The sequence below is a fragment of the Neofelis nebulosa genome, chromosome 2 (assembly GCF_028018385.1).
Source record: "Neofelis nebulosa isolate mNeoNeb1 chromosome 2, mNeoNeb1.pri, whole genome shotgun sequence".
NCBI classification, from domain to species: Eukaryota; Metazoa; Chordata; class Mammalia; order Carnivora; family Felidae; genus Neofelis; species Neofelis nebulosa.
Window position 1 is genome coordinate 148,986,577 of NC_080783.1, and position 16,812 is coordinate 149,003,388.

Consider the following 16,812-nt stretch of genomic DNA (forward strand, 5'->3'; position numbering starts at 1 on the left):
TATAGCTTCCAATAATTAGGTTTTTTGCTTCCAGTTTAAATGAATAGTTACATGTCTATACTATCGTGATATTTTGTACCATATTTTTATAATAATTCCAGGAACTTCTCTACAAATTTTAATGCTGGTAATGGACAAGAATTGATGTAAAGTAATCTCAATAACACTACAGGGACACAAAAATAGAGTACATATCTTTAAGAGTCCTTTATTCTGGTTAGGTTTGTGTTCTGCTGGATATGCACCTAGCTAGATTATTTAAATTTTCTAATCTGCTACATCTACATGATCAATAAGAGGGTAAATTATTCATTAAAAACTGGATTATATATCTTAATATTGTACTAAAAAAAGGGAACATTTTCCAACTCACAGCAATTGTTTTGTAATCTCCTTCTATAAAGTTTCTTAAAGGAGTGAGAAAATTTAAGGCTGATGTTTGAATCAGCTCTCTGTCTGCTGTTCCAATTCGTTTTTGTGTTTCTCCACATTTAATAAGGGCATTACCTGCAAAGGAAAAAAGTGTTGTTTGGTTTTTTGTGTTTTTTTTTTCTTTTTTTACCATTTTCTGGTAATGTCAGAAAATAAAATCAGCAATTTGATCTGCTTTAAAGTTAGTTGTCATTTCTTTACTTAAGTAAAAAACAAAACAGAATTAACTGTAGTTAGTTTTATTTTAAAAGGTAAATTTAAGACTATAAATATCTAAATAAAAATGACAAAGGTGAAGTCCTTATCATACCATAGTTAATTGTACCAATTCAACCAATGGAACACAAGAGAATAAATATACTAAAAAGTATTTATGGTCATAGCTCAAACAGTGGAGGTATGTTTAGAAAAGCATTAATGCTTAAAATATTTTAATAAGTCAAAATTTGTCTTCTGTTTCTATATTAATGCGTGGGCCTCAAGTATCTTTAAATAATAGTATAAATTTGCATCTTAGGTTAAAGAAAAAGCCATGTTTTGTAACACATATACCTTAATGTTTAAATAGGACAAGTACAGTGGAAAATCGAGCAAATGAAAGGGAACCACAAGACCAAGGTTCTACTCCCAGGTCTACCTCTAATAAATTTTAATTCTATGGATCTTGATTCCTCCATGTTAGCATGAGATCAGATCTGATTGGCAAGGAGGATAATATAACACAGTAGTTAAGAGCGCCATGTCTGGATACATATCTCCATTTGAATTATTAGATGTAGGATTATGGATGAATTATGTAATCTAAGACTCAATTTCTTTGTCTTCAAAATGGAGATAATTTATATTGTAAGTAGGATATAACTGAAGATTTACAGAAATAATATGTTGTGCAGTGTTAAGCCCAATGCCTGAAACACTCAATTGTTAGCTACTATCAATTACTAATAAGTGGATTCACAAAGTCCAACTCCAATAATCAGGGTAGAGTGATTAATAGAATTACTATGGGTAAAAACAACCTAAGTGGATTAAAAAAGGAAAAAATGTTCCTTTTGAATGTTCATGTCCCACTAGGCCTTCAGCTTGATGAAGGTAAGGGCTGGATGCCCTTTATGACCCCCAGCATCTAATCGCATCTGACACAAGCAAGCACAAAAAAATCTGTTTAATGTGTAAAATTTTTGTAAAATAGTTAAAATTTAGAAATAAAACTATAAAAATTTTAAGCATTTTCAGACTTCTGAAAGAAGTACATTTTGAAAACCACAATGTAAAAGTTTCAGTTGCATATCTAACAGCCAGTCAATGGATTAATGCCATTCATTATACAGTATTTAGGGTATTTCGTTCTGACATAAAGGTAACTACTAAAACTTTAAGTTCATTTTGCTCCAGAATTTAGTAACTATTTTATAAATCAGTACTATATGAGGAAAATCATTTACCTACCATTTCATACCCACATAAAGACCAATTTCTTGCAGAAGTCTTAATAAAGAGAATTTTTAGCCATGAACAATAGGGAAAGACGCTATAGAAATCTGAAATAGTCTTATATTCTGAGAAAATTAGATTTGAGGGATAATGAGCTTCAGAGTTATACATTTAAAAAGTCAGTACAGCAACTAGCAAAGCTGACATAACTATAAAGCACGATGATAGAAAATTTGAATTACATGAAGAAAATAGAATGAAATGTAATCCAAACATGTAATCCAAATAGTTATCCAGAGATAACCATTGTTAACATTTTTGTGGTACCAACATCATTGTGTAATGAAAGCACTAGTGATGTGTTCAAACACTATGTGCCAGGCATTTTATTATAGAAATCAATAAGCTCTCAAGAAAGCTTTAAAGAAATCATCTAGAGAAGACATATGTAAACAAAATTACAATATATCAAAAGAAGTACTGTAACAGAGGTTGCAAGATTCAATGGGAGTACCAGTAAGGAATTAATTCATTCAACTTTTTAGATCTAAAAAGATTAATGTGAATTCTCAGAATAATATATACTAAAAACATTACATTGAATTGCACATATTTACTGGTCACCTGTATTTCTCACTTTATCTGAAATTTAAACGTAAAAAATTTGAAGTTAAAATTGAGTCTACTAATATTTGGCAAATGTTAATGATGTCTCTAAGTAGTAAAAAATCTAAAAGGAAAGTTATTAACTTAGCAGATCTTTTTGCCTTTTGCTTACCATAAGCTGTTCCTGGGCCAAACTCAGTCCCTGCATCAATCATATATTGTCCCAAAAGTTCTGGGTTGTTTATACGACTTGGAGCTTTTCTATCCAGTTTCTCATAAACAAATTCTTCTATCCTGGCATCTAGGAGAAAGGTTTAAAACTATCAATGATTTCAAAAAAGCAAAACTACTTAAAAGACTTATTGTTGTTTTTTTTCCCTCTGAGCCATTTATCACTCTGCAAATAAACATGAAGTTAGCATGCTTCTAAGTACATATCTTAACAGAGAATTTTTAATTTTTATGTTGCAGTATTATATAGCTCAAAGAAACTTATACTTTAAAAATATGGTAAAATATTTTGGCACAAAAATACTTAAAGTAAAACTATTATACGGTGAGTATTCTATGAGATTTTAAAAGAGTTGGTTATTCACTTAATACCTAATGAAGTTGCCTTTGTCCCACTCATACACAGTCTAATTTTTAACTTTGAATACATGTTCATTTCAATTTCAAAACCAGGGATTTCCAGCTGTGAAAATATAGAGATAAGGCACCTATAAGAACTAAAGAGTCACATACCTCTAATACCCTTTACATGCTTTTGCTTGCTCGCATGCTTTCTCTCTTTCCTAGAATCTAAATATAGGCATGGGAATTTAAGGAATAGAACAATCTAGGCATGGAACAGCCACAGACAGAGATTAGCAATATGGTATCTTGGCTTAATTTTATTTAATTTTGCTTAAAGTACAAGATATATCTCTCAGCATATATTCACATTAACATTAACAGTAAGGTTAAAATACAAAATAGGTTAAAAGCAATAATAGAAGGCTAGTGTACATGGAAAGGAAAAAAAATCAGTAAAATCTGAATATAAACACTTGGTTAGTGTAATGTTCAAGACATTCACACCTACACTGTCACCCAATAGTGAGGTATTTTAGAGACAAATGAGAAAAAGTCAGTTTCTAGAAATAATGATGAACTATGAATCAAACTTACAATCCAAAGAGAAGCTAAAATAAATAGGTCCCTTCTAAGCACCTCAGAGAATTCCTCCACAAGTGGAAGCTTCACACAGTGCACTGAAAATTTAAAAAATGAACTAAACCAATAAAACAAACACTTCAGGAGCCAGCATAAGCATTATTATAATACATAAAATAGGCTGCTGGAATAATACTTGCTTTTGTGGTAGACTCTGAAGCAGCGTCAGAAGTTTTTTATTTATTTATTTATTTATTTATTTATTTATTTATTTATTTTTTAATATATGAAATTTACTGTCAAATTGGTTTCCATACAACACCCAGTGCTCATCCCAAAAGGTGCCCTCCTCAATACCCATCACCCACCCTGCCCTCCCTCCCACCCCCCATCAACCCTCAGTTTGTTCTCAGTTTTTAACAGTCTCTTATGCTTTGGCGTCAGAAGTTTTTAAGCAGGACTTTTAAAACCTTTAAATTGGTTAAAACCATAATGAGTCAGTCCAAAACATAACCATTTAAAAGATGTTAACTACATTTCAGAATTTCATTTTCTGACTGTGAGAGGGATTCTTAGCTTTGTTGCATTTCTATCTATTTGGTCAAAAGTTCAAAGTTGAATCCTATGTTGATTTCATTCAGTTAATAAAACATTTGGTATGTTTAAACTAAATGTTCATTTCATTAGGGCATCAATGGACCATAATAAAATCTTAAAAAAATCTGCGGGCAATTCTGCTATAATGCAATAAATATTTCTGAAAAACTCTAGGTTCTGGAAAATTGTACCCCCAAATTAACAGGGTTTAGAGTAAAATGAAGTTTGTGCCTGACCACTCATAATCTATGTAACTTTATAGTCAGAGCACAAACAAAAAACCCAATTTTTGTTTACTACTTCAGACTTAAAACACTAATGTAAAATTGTACTATATGAGCCACTGTAACTTTATGCTGATGAAATTCCCGTTTGCCAGTTGTGTATGAGTTTGTCTGCCATTCAGAAAAACATATAGAATAGACTACTTATGTAAGGAGCTCTGGACAGAGCAAGGAACAAAAGGCAAAATATCTACTACTTTTTTAAGATGCCATGGTATATAATTTAAGTAGCTTTAAATGAGTAAGAAATACCACTTGGTGTTCAAAGACAACAGGCTTCAAAGTGTGAAAAGCCTGTTTCAGAAGGTCACCACAGTTCAATTAATATGTACAAAATTACTAATATTTTGTGTAGTGCTTCAGGTTCACAGAATAGCAATAAAGTTTAAACCTTGGAAGTTAGTACCTAAAAGTAAGCTTCTGGAATTTCACAACATGGTCACAATACTGGGGCAAAGGGGAATGAAAACATTTGCTGCTTTGTTCTTCACTGTTGATGTATAAAGCTCACAGTGAAAAGACTGGGTGTCAATACACCAAATTCAAGTTCAATTTCCACTTCTAACTGGCTAAGCTACACTGTATAAAATGCTAACTTGTGATTTGCAATTAATAAACAATTGTTGTACACCTTATCTGAAAGATTACTGAGATTGGTGATCTGAAACCTTAGAGTTGTCTGAAAATCAAATGGAATAATTTATGTAAAAATATAAAACTTAACATAAACATAAATAATTGGTAACTAAGTTTTCACATAATTTTTCCTTAATTATTTAGGGACAATTCCCCTGTATATATATAAAAAAAAAAAAAGGTTAATTTTTTTTCACAGCCTTCCTAACTCTTAAAAGTCACTCCCTGAAACTGAGTTTTCAAGAGGATTCTACGAAGGCCTGAAAAACACGATTAGTCCAGTTGTCAGAGGGTACACAAAGAGTTGTTTAGCACCCTCTTCTTCACCAAAAGCACAACACACAAACCCATAGACCCTAAAGCCACAAACCAAAAACTTCTGTTTTCCAATAGCTATCAAAACCTTTTTTGTTTGTTTGTTTATATTAAAAAAACCCCTACTAACAGTACCCTTTAATGAGATTAGTCAATAAGGTAGACAAAGGTAAAAAGTTTCTTACTTGGATTTGGCTGCAATAACACTTCAGTTTGTTTCATTATTTTTTCTGTCCATATTTTGGTACATTCAGCTTTGCTAAGAAGATTCTCTAAGTGAGCATCCAATTCTGTCTTCTCTGCCTGGCCAAGCTTTTCTTCTGTGAACTGTTATTAATTATAAAAAAAATTAAATATACCTCAAACACATTTTAGGAACCTATATCAGTAATTAAAAACTCAAATCCAGACACTCCCAAACATACAAATAATTGTTTGCAAACCATTGCACTGAGTGCTTTTTTTGCCCCTATAGAAATTTATCCATACCTCTTAATCTGGACCCTCTCTTAAGATTAACGTATATCCTCAGTTCTGCTAAAAATGTATGGTGTGAATTCTAGAGAAAATCTAGCATACTGCCTGGTATATAAGTATTTCTTACATATAAAGGTAGGATAGCATAGTGGTAAGGAGTAAGAATTTTGAGTCCATTGTGCTGAATTCAGATTCTGGCTGCACTGCTAATTGTGTGACCTGAGCAAGCTTCTGAATGTTTTCTTAGGTATCTACTATCATAAAAGAGAGATGATACATATCGTACGGTGCTTTGAGAATTAAGTAAGAGTATGTATGTAAATCACTTTGTTCAGTGTCTGGTAATTATTATTTTGAATTTAAAAAGGGCTGCTTATGTTAACGTGGCTTTGTATTAATGGCACTTTAATCACCTCCAGTTAAATATGCTTTTATGGGATGTTCTGGGAAACTACCATTTGTTTCTTCAGGATATGTTACAACAATTGATCTACAGACTAACTTTTGGGGCATATCTTATTCATACTGTGGAGGCAGGTTTTAAAGATCATAAAATATAGTTAAATATAGTCAGCATATCAATTTTTACTATCTTGAATGTGGTGGTTTTTGAGGAAAAGCAGCATTGCCCATTCAAGAACAAAGAGGTAAAAAGATTTCCATGTGCATTTTATGGGCACTTCTAAAGACTTTCAGTTGAACACTAGCAGTGACGACTTGGGGGGGAAAAAAAAGAAGTGATGACTCAGGCTGTTTACCATGCAAAATTTTCTTCTAGAATATGTGGCTTTCTCTCATCCTAACACAGGCATATCACTAGCACTAATTCTATACTCATTAGTCATGACTCACTTCTGGGTAACAATGTAATGTTTACTGTGCTTTTTTCCCCCTTTTCATCTCTTAAAATATCTTCTGCTACTTCATTTTTCTGAGTTTTATTATCTGTTTCTTTCAGCATCCTTTTTATTGGTCTAATACTTTCTGTTGATTATCAGTTAACATTTTTAGCTGAAAGGTCCTCTAGAATGTTATTCTTAGAGTCTGGTGTTAACTCCCCACTGAAGGTCTTGTTCAGGGGCTAGAAATAAAAGCTTCAATAGCTTTTGTAAAGCCTTATGTCTTTTTGAGACTGGCTTATAGACAAGCCCTGACCCAGTGAGTGCAACTGAAAATAGCAGTTCCAAAGCTATTGCCTAAGCCCACAACCTTGCAATGTACTGTAACTGAGGATAGGAATAGGAGTTGCATTGGGCAAAAGGTCAAAACCCTGATGCCACGGTCAGTTGGGTAACTACTATAATTTCACTCTTAAGAGTGAACTCTGGCATTCCCTCTACAAATCCCTAGATTCTAGGCTACAGACCTCCTACAGAGGTTAGAATTTTACATGTTCGAGGTCTACCTCTAATGGTTAAATAGGTTATCTCCCAGATAAAGCAACCAATAGGAGGCAAACAAAGGAGGAAATACATCCAGGTTAACATGATCTATGAAGGCTGATCTACCAATAGAGAAAAATTCTTAACTTAGCACCTTAATAAGTATATGTATTTCTTTATTGCATTCATTCCTTCAACAAATATTTTTAAGTACCTTAATATGTGCCATGCACTATTCTAAGCACATGGGTTTAAGGAGCCAGAACAAAGTTTCTGCTCTTAGAAGCTTACATTTTAATAGAACAGACAATAAACAAGTAAACAATTCGATAATAAGGATACAAAAAGACAATGGATATAGGACCAACAAAGTTGGTCCTATTATTTTTTGAGTGACTGAACAATTAAATGAGTGAATTAATGAATTTGAGTGTAGAAGAAGGAAGAATTCATTCTGCAGGGAAAGGGAGAAGCAGGAGAATCAGAGAAGGCTTCAAAGGGAGAGAAATATGCAACCTGGGCCTGGAATGGGGAACAGGAGTTTGAAAGGTGTGAGATGTGGGTGGTTAGAGAAACAGCTTCTCTGAACAGGTAACAACTGATCTAAGAGCAAATGATAAGAAATGGGCTATGTAAAGATCTAAGGGAAGGGTATAAAGTCCTTTCATGACTGGTCTTCCAGTTGCATTTCTAGAAGATTCGTTAGCACTGCTTTTATACACGTTAGTTTTTTATAGAAGTCCTTAACAGGGAAGTCAGATGCCCAACCAACTGAGCGACCCAGGCGCCCCTGTTAAGGACTTCTATAAAAAACTAACACATATAAAGGCGGTGCTAATGAATCTTCTAGAAAATACTTCCGTATTTTTAACAGTGTCAGGGCTTAAGATAAATTAGAAAATGCCATATACCAAGCTGTGCATTTTATACCAAATACTAAAAAAACCTAAAACCCAAAACCAAAATAAACTCTTATAACACATAGGTAAGAATCACAACTGTAGTGATGAACATTTTGCCTAACGTGTCAGTGTTGCGATACAATCTTCAATCTCACATCTGTTTAAATCACAGTCTCTTTATACTGTAAGACTTCCAGTAAATAGTTGCTGACTTCAAAAAATTAGTATTTTCTTCTACCATTATATGAATATATTCTGTTTTTCCTTGCCTCTGTGTCTTTGTTCGTAGCACTCTGGTCAGCTGTATCCTATAGTCCACCTCTGCTTCTTACATGATATTCAATAACCATCAACTTAAGGTTAACTTTAATCCTATCTAGAATGAGCAAAAAAAAAAAAAAAAAAAAAAAAAAAAAAAAAGGTGCCAGTACAGAAACACACTGCGAATGTTATATATTTAGGTTGAAATTATACATTTATATTTTATTACTCAAACTTATAATTGTAAAAAACACAGTATCTCCCATGACTTTACTGTGGGGGTTTAAGGATTTTTTTCTATTAATCAGCAGGTATGACATATTAAGTTAACGATATAGTATATTTAATACATACATGTTTCTCTAAAATATTTTAAAGAAAGCTTACAGAAAATGAGCTACATCAGCTAAATTTAGGCGTTTTAAATTGTTAATAAAGATATTTATGGGGTATATATTTTCTTCTATTGTAAGTGAGATAAAGAATCAGCATATGACACAGTTCTTTTGCCATCAAGGATTTTATGATCTTAAGAATGCTGGTTAAACACAAACATGAAATTAAAATAATGGCACCCTTCTGAGACAGACAGAAGACCTTTTCTTTCCAAAAAAACCCCAAAAAACCACAAAATTCCTGGGGCGCCTGGGTGGCTCAGTCAGTTAGGCGTCCAACTTTGGCTCAGGTCATGATCTCACAGACTGTGGGTTCAAGCCTTGTGCTGAGCTCTGTGCTGATAGCTCAGAGCCTAGAATGTGCTTTGTATTCTGTCTCTCTCTCTGTCCCTCTTTAGCTCACTTTCTTTCAAGATAAATAAATATTAAAAAAAAAAAAAAATCCTTTCCCTAATTACAAAAAATTTAAAATTTTACTTTAAAAAATTTTTGTTTTCGGGGCGCCTGGGTGGCTCAGTCGGTTAGGCATCTGACTTCGGCTCAGGTCATGATCTCACGGTCCGTGAGTTCGAGCCCCGCGTCGGGCTCTGTGCTGACAGCTCAGTCTGGAGCTGTTTCGGATTCTGTGTCTCCCTCTCTCTCTGACCCTCCCCATTCATGCTCTGTCTCTCTGTCTCAAAAATTTAAACAGAAATGTTTAAATAAACATTAAAAAAAAATAAAAAAATTTTGTTTTCAACATATTTAAGTCCAAAATCACTACTAAGTTTGTAGTCTTCTGAGGATATCCAGTTGTTAGTTAAAAACAATAGTTGAGGGGCACCTGGGTGGCTCAATAGGCTAAGCGTCTGGCTCTTGATTTCAGCTCAGGTCATGATAGTGAAATCTGGTCCAACAACAGGCTCAATGCTGAACATGGAGCCTGCTTAAGGTTCTCTCTCTCCTTCTCCCTCTGGCCCTCCTCCACACACATTCTCTCTCTCAAAACAAAACAAAACAAAAAACACCCACAAAAAAACCCCTATAGTTTGATTTTAAGCATTTTAATGAACTTTTAGCAGTATCATTTAATAAAAACTTTTGTGAAAACCTACAATGAAAGTCAGAATATGTTCTGTAAGTCCAAATCCAATGTTCTCTAAAATGTAATTTGACATACAATTCTTTCATAATGATTTCATTAGGAATATAGTAAAGTGACACGAGAACCGAAAGCTTAATAATCCCCTTCTCTTTACATATTTTCTTTACACACTTCTTTAAGGAAAGGACTGTCTTTGAGTCAGCCACATTATGCCAGACACTGTGATCCTTTCTTTACTGCAGGATAGGCATCTAGCCTACAGGATTCTATACCATGCTTTACTACAAAGATAAAAGCACAAGCAAAAAGACTATATGATGAAAGACATCTATTTAGTATGAACTCTAACCATCAATTCTTTGAGTGGGTAAAGTAACATTTTAAAAGTTGTCTAAACTTCTTAGGGTAAATATATAGCACAAATTCTGAATATAATGAATTTGTAAATTGTAAAATTAGATCCTTCTCAACTTATTCTCAATTTTGGCTGCTCTTTGGAATTACCTGGGCAACCTTTCAAAAACAATGATGCCGACTCCAACCACAAGGATTCTTCTTTAACTAGACTGAGATGCAGCCTGTAAAGATTTCTGAGGTAATTCTAAGTGCAACTAAGACTGAGAACTACTGTTCTAAGCTCATAGGTGATTATATTAACATCAGGTTAACAAACCATCTTCTATCAGTTAATTAACACCAAGCACCAAAGGATGTGAAAAGTTTTGGGTAACACTAAATATGTGAAGTTTTTACACAATCAGAAAATGTATGGACTTTGAACGTGACATGTTTTATTTAGTAGAATTTGAGAGACACGGTGAAGCTGTTGCAGTGTAAATTCTATAGAAGAAACAGGATTTCAAAAGGGCTTGGGTGAGTGGTCATGTTAGAATTCCATCCAGATAGGATCTAACAGAAGTTAGTTGAGGGCAGCAGCATATTCATCTTTACCTCTAGGCTTAGACACACCATTTTTGCTAAATTAAACTGGAGATGAAAGCCAAGCTCGCAACTAAATTTAAAGACTTTTTTTTCCCCCTCAGAAAATAGCTGGCATTCATGAAGTTTATACAGTAACTTCAGTAGGCAGTTCAAAGGAAATATTAGAAAATTAAACTCCTAAGTAATTTAAGTTGAAAATATTTTTTTAGAAACAATATGGTCTTATTTTAAAGATGGTGAGCAAAATTTTGCTTCAATATCAATTCTGAAGTAGAAATGTGTCCACTTGGAACATTTATCAAGCGAAGTAACAGAATAGTACTTCACAAAATGGATATTTACTACAAAGAATAAAATACTTAATTATGATAAATTGGGGTTAGCCTATGAAGTCTATGAGGGCAGAGACCAGGTCTCCTTTACTTTTGTACTTCAATGCCAAGCACCTAGAAGGTACTCAATAAATACAGGTTAAATTAAACAGTTTAAAATTTTAGACTGGCATTAGTCAACTTCAACTTCAGCAGATTTAATGTTAGAAAAACGCTAATAAAAATAACAAATTATTTAACATACTAAATGATTCAAAGAGTAAACTTTGAATATGGATACCCTGCCTGACTAAAATGACAGAAACTTTTTTCTTTCTTTCTTTCTTTCTTTTTTTGAGAGAGAGAGAGAGACAGAGAGCAAGCACGAGCAGGAGAGAGGGGCAGAGGGAGTGAGAATCTTAAGCGGGTTCCGTGCTGAGTGGAGGTTCACGACCCTGGGATCACGAGCTGAGCCGAAATCCAAAGTCAGATGCTCAACCAACTGAACCACCCAGGTACCCCCTAAAATTATATAAATAAAAGAACGATGTTGGATATTGTGAGATGGGAATAAGAAACAGAGTTGATTCCTTAGGACATACAAACTTATAAAGATGTGAAAGCCATAGAGTAATAGAATTTTACAGCTCCAAGGACCTTCATTAGAAGAAAAAAAATGCCAAATGATCATACAGAATTGAAAAATGACACAAGATTTCACATCAAGCCCTTGGGGTCTGAGATGGACTGAAGTTTCATCCAGAGGGAAGGAAAAGACTACACAGAGAGAGGGTGGAGGGCACTGAAGAGGAATTTAAATGTATGAACAAAAGTCTACAGTTAGAAAAGTACAAGATATTTTGGAAATTAAAAAATAATTTGATAGGAATATAGTGTGTATACATGAGTGAAAAAAAGACAAGGTCAGAAAGGAGTATGTAATACTCAACTAAGGAGTCTGGACTGAAAAGACAGATACTAAGACTAAATGGCTTTTAAGTCCCTAATAAAGTAACAATTTATGGAGGACAAATTACCTGATGCTTTTGTATTCTATTATTTTGAGGGAGTTAAGAACAACAAAAGCACCCAAATGGAATAAATATTCCTACTGATTTATACATTTTACCTTAATATTCTTTCAAAGTGGCAAGGCATATAAATATAGCCCATCGCAGTGCTTGAACTCAAACTGTTGTGATCACGACCTGAGCCGAAACAAACAGTTGGACCCTTAACCGACTAAGCCACCCCTGTGCTCCCATATAAACAGATTTTATAAGAGAGTAGAGTGATGAAACCAATTTGTATGTTTAATAGTCTCTCTTTTTTAAAACAGGGAATGCTTACTTTTTAATCTGAAAACTTTTAAGTACAATGGAAAAAAGATATGGCAGTTGGCCACCAAGAGCATGACCTATTCCTTAAGGTATAATTTGATTTGAATAGAAATTATTATTTAGAAATGTGAAAGCTGAATTCCATTCCTACTGTTTTTATTACTTATAATGAGTAACTGGCATAGCTCTTACCCTATTCTTAGCATGAAACTTGGCACTTGGCACTATACTGATGTCAACTCAATTTAGACTGGGAATTCAGTTATTAACTAAATAGCAAAATGACAAAGCAGTGTTTTTGTTGAAAATTACTACACAGCATTCCAAATTTCACATGTTGTATTTTGGAATCATCTTTTTCTTCTTACATAATTAAAAAAATAGTACTGTGTAAAAGGTCAAACATTCAAAAGTATAATAGTATATTGAAACTCAGCTTCATAACTGTGAACATTCTGCCATTGTTTCAACTACTCCCTTTTTCTCTTCTAGAATATTTTAAAGCAATCCTCAGATATAATATACCGTCTACATAAATATTTCAGAACCTATTTCTAAGAAATACAGACTTAATAGAAAAAGATAATATTTAAGGAGTCTGTTCCTCCTGAAATTTTTCCCTTCTCAGTAAATCTCAAGCCAAAACCTCATAGTCATCCGTAACACATCTTTCCCTCCTAGCCTCAAGCCAACTTGAGAAGCAATACTGAATAGGTTCTGAATCTTCCCTGCTATTACTGTCACCTAAGTCAATATCACCTTTTGCCTATCCTATGGCCACAGCTCCCTAACTGATAACCCTGGTAACCCAGAACCTCAGGGTCTTCATACTCTTTCCCTCTGCCTAAAATGCCTTTCCTCCAAAAAATTGGAATGGTCACTTCCTTGAGGTCTCTTGGAATTTGATCCTGTTGGAAAGACTTGTCCTGAATCATATATCTATACAACCTGGCAAAAACCACCATCCCCGCCATTAACATATCACTTCTGGCCTTTTTCTTCATCACCACCTGATGTATTTACTAATTTGTCTTTTGCTAGATTATAAGCTCTATCAGAACAGGTATTTTGCTGATTTTATTCACCAGTGTATCACCAGAGTCCAAAATAGTAGTGTAAGACAGACATGGCAGTAGGCACTTAAGTATTTAGTACTGAGAATAATTTGATAGCTAAGATTAGGACAGAATTTAAAAACTAAAGGATTTGAAGCAATGAGCAATTAAAATCCATCTGAAAAGTACATCTTTTGAGAGCTTTGCTAGATTTATTTTTTTATTATTTAAAAAAAATTTTTTTTAACGTTTATTTATTTTTGAGACAGAGACAGAGCATGAACGGGGGAGGGGCAGAGAGAGAGGGAGACACAGAATTGGAAACAGGCTCCAGGCTCCGAGCCATCAGCCCAGAGCTCGACGCGGGGCTCGAACTCACGGACCACGAGATCGTGACCTGAGTTGAAGTCGGATGCTTAACCGACTGAGCCACCCAGGCGCCTGCTAGATTTATTTTTTAAATCAAGTCTACTAACAATTTTAATCAAATTCTAAAAATCAACCAATCAATCAATCAAATTCTAGTACATGTGTCTTATTTAAGCACTGTGGATTCTCTACCTGAAAACACATCTCTCTTTAAAAGGGTGGCAATACAACATCAAATCTCTGCTCGGCAAACAAAATCTTTGGGAATCAGCAATAAAAAATATTGAAGGCCTCTTTTCAGTCAACATTAAGTCTCACAAATCAAATCATTTCAGACTCTCAACCACTCACCCTCCTTGCACTTGTCTTTTAACTATCGGAAGTAGGCTAATTTAAATCAATAAATCATTTTAACCAATGTCTTTACAATATAGCATATGTTTTATTTTTAAAATGTTTATTTATTTTTGAGAGAGAGCAAGCAGGGAAGGGGCAGAGAGAGAGGGGGGACAGAGGATCCGAAGCAGGCTTGGCGCTGACGGCAGAGTCCTATGAGGGGCTCGAACTCACCAAACCTGAGATCATGACCTGAGCTGAAGTCAGACGCTTAACCGAGCCATCCAGGCCAAATGAACCATCTATAGCTTATATTTTAATGAAGGAGGAGGAGATAAGGGTTAAGGCAGCTAGCTTATTACTCACCATGCAGATTTTGGAACTTAGAAATCAACACCTAGAAGGAATTTCCCACTGCCTTAAAAGTATTATCTGCTTAAGTGTTATTGAAATGCTCAGATTGTATTAGATGATCTTTAAAGTCTCTCCAGTCTGCAACATTCTATATTCTATATCTGCAATGCCTACTCTGCAAGAGAGAAGCAGCTTTCAATGAGTAGTAGATCAGGCAGCACTTGGCTATTTACTAGCCATGCAAGTTAAACAAGTAACTTAGCCTCTATGAGGCTGTTTCCTCATATTTAAAAGGGGTTAACAGCATCTATCTGGCAAAGTTACAGAAAGGACAGTAGATAATCTGTCAAATGCCTTGCATATGTTTGACAGTTTTTTTCACAATATAGGCAGCTATTACCTAGCTCGACTTCTACCATTCTCTTGCCAAGAATAATGCAATGTAAGATCAACTCCACCAATGAAACTGGGGTAAAGGAGAAAAGTAATAAGGCAGTGCAACTGACTTACATTTCAGTATTAGTTTGGTTTGTGTATTAGAAAATTATTTTTGTTTTCTCTTTACAAAAGGGAATGTTGTTGCTACTCTGACTATGCCATTAATTTAAGCACCAGATTGTTTATAACTCATGTTGTGTGAAATTTACATCTGTTCGTAGATTTAAACGAGTTGACCTAATGTGGGTGATAGCTGGGGAAAACTGTCCAAGTTCCCGAGTGCTGACACTTCCTTGACTGCGGAATGCCGCAAGACGGCTAAATTTCCCCCTTAAAGTGTATTTGAAATATAACAACTCTTGACAACACGCATAACGCGAATCTTCCCCTCCAGCGTCTCCTTGTCCGGCTGCCGATGCTCCTCATTTTGAGAACGAGGTGGGAACCCCCAAACTCCAGGCTTCCCAAGGCCTTGGCAGAGTATGGACGCCAACCGACGATCTCCATTTCGCCCGCGGACCGCCCTAAGCCCAGGGACCTTCCTTTCAGGGAGAGAGAGGGCTGGAAGGAACTGCGCTGGCAGCTCTTTCGGTTCAGGGGCAGGAAAAGGAAACTTCCTTCTTGGACTCGGCGAGGAGAGGGAGAGAGACGAAAGGAAAGGGTGGGGGTGGTGCAAGAAAGGCCCCTCTCTCTCGTTACCGCGCCGGGCTAGCAGGGCCTTTGCCCTCCCCGGGAGGGCGGCCACACCAGCCCTGGCGATGTGGGGCCAGAAAGGCGGGCGGTGCTGTCTCTCGGTCCGGAGCCGAATTCAAGGTGTCCTCCCGGGGCGGAGGAAGCTCCGCACCCTCTCCCCACCCCGCCTCGCTTCCGGGGAAGCGGCGGTTGAACTGGAAGGGGGCAGAAAACCGCCGCCGTGCCCGGAGGGGGCACCAGGCCGCGCCCATCACCCAGGCCTCCGGCCGCAGGCCTGCCAGCCGGTCCGTGTGGTCGGGTGCGGGGAGCGCCGCCGCCTCGCGCGGCCCCTCCTCGGCCCTCTCGGGCGCCACCCTTTCCCCCCCACCGCGGTACCTGCACAGCACGACTGAGGAAGGTGCCCGCGTCCGCCGCCAGCTTCTTCACGTTGAAGTCCATGATGTTCATCCTGGGCGGCGGCAGCCGGGCGGAGCTGCCGGCTGACTTAGCGGGGAGGCGCCGAGGCCGGGCTGGGGCACCGGGCGAGAGTGGCGGGGGCAGACGTGGTAGGTGGAGGGAGGCGGCGCCAGCCCCGCCGCAGCAGCTGTCGTTTCCGTGAGGGGGAAGCGAGAGGGTGGGGCGAGGGGAGAGAATGGGCGGGGCGGGCCGCGCGCCCGGGTGGCGGCGGGGGCGGCCGAGACGTCGGGCCTGCTCCGCCGAGTCTGGCGCTAGCGTCGGCGCTGGCGGCCGAAAGCTAGAAGGAGACTGACGGACTGGTAATGAGCTGTGTGGGGCGGGGTCCCGGACGGAGGAAGCCCCGCCGGCCGCGGGGTGGAGCCTTTTCAGAGGTTGTCGCGGGAACAGCGACCCCTTCTGGATCGCCGCGGCGCAGTCGCGGGGCGCGCCGGAAGCTCGGCCAGCTCCACCGGAGGGAGGGGCACGTTAGCTGCCAGAAGCGAGTAGTGAGTCGTGGGGGCCCTGGTTTGCAGGTTAGCCGCTGAAAACTGAGAGCAGAGACAACCCAAATTCCCCCGT

The 16,812-nt window shown here is 37.1% G+C and overlaps 1 protein-coding gene across 10 annotated transcripts in view; it reads right to left on the minus strand.

The window, feature by feature from the left end:
* SH3GLB1 (SH3 domain containing GRB2 like, endophilin B1) overlaps positions 1-16,556 on the minus strand; it is a 35,013-nt gene extending 18,457 nt beyond the window's left edge. For 2 of the 10 annotated variants that reach the window (XM_058716707.1, XM_058716700.1), the window contains exons 1-4: positions 16,174-16,554; positions 5,645-5,786; positions 2,645-2,773; positions 374-507 (exon numbers count right to left, since the gene is read on the minus strand). In XM_058716707.1, coding sequence (XP_058572690.1) covers positions 374-507; positions 2,645-2,773; positions 5,645-5,786; positions 16,174-16,245 — 477 coding nt within the window. In that variant the 5' untranslated portion in view covers positions 16,246-16,554. Of the gene's footprint in view, positions 1-373; positions 508-2,644; positions 2,774-5,644; positions 5,787-16,173 lie in introns of all 10 variants that reach the window. The other 8 variants (XM_058716705.1, XM_058716703.1, XM_058716709.1 and 5 more) reach the window with 6 other exon arrangements.
* Positions 16,557-16,812: the final 256 nt, after the last annotated feature.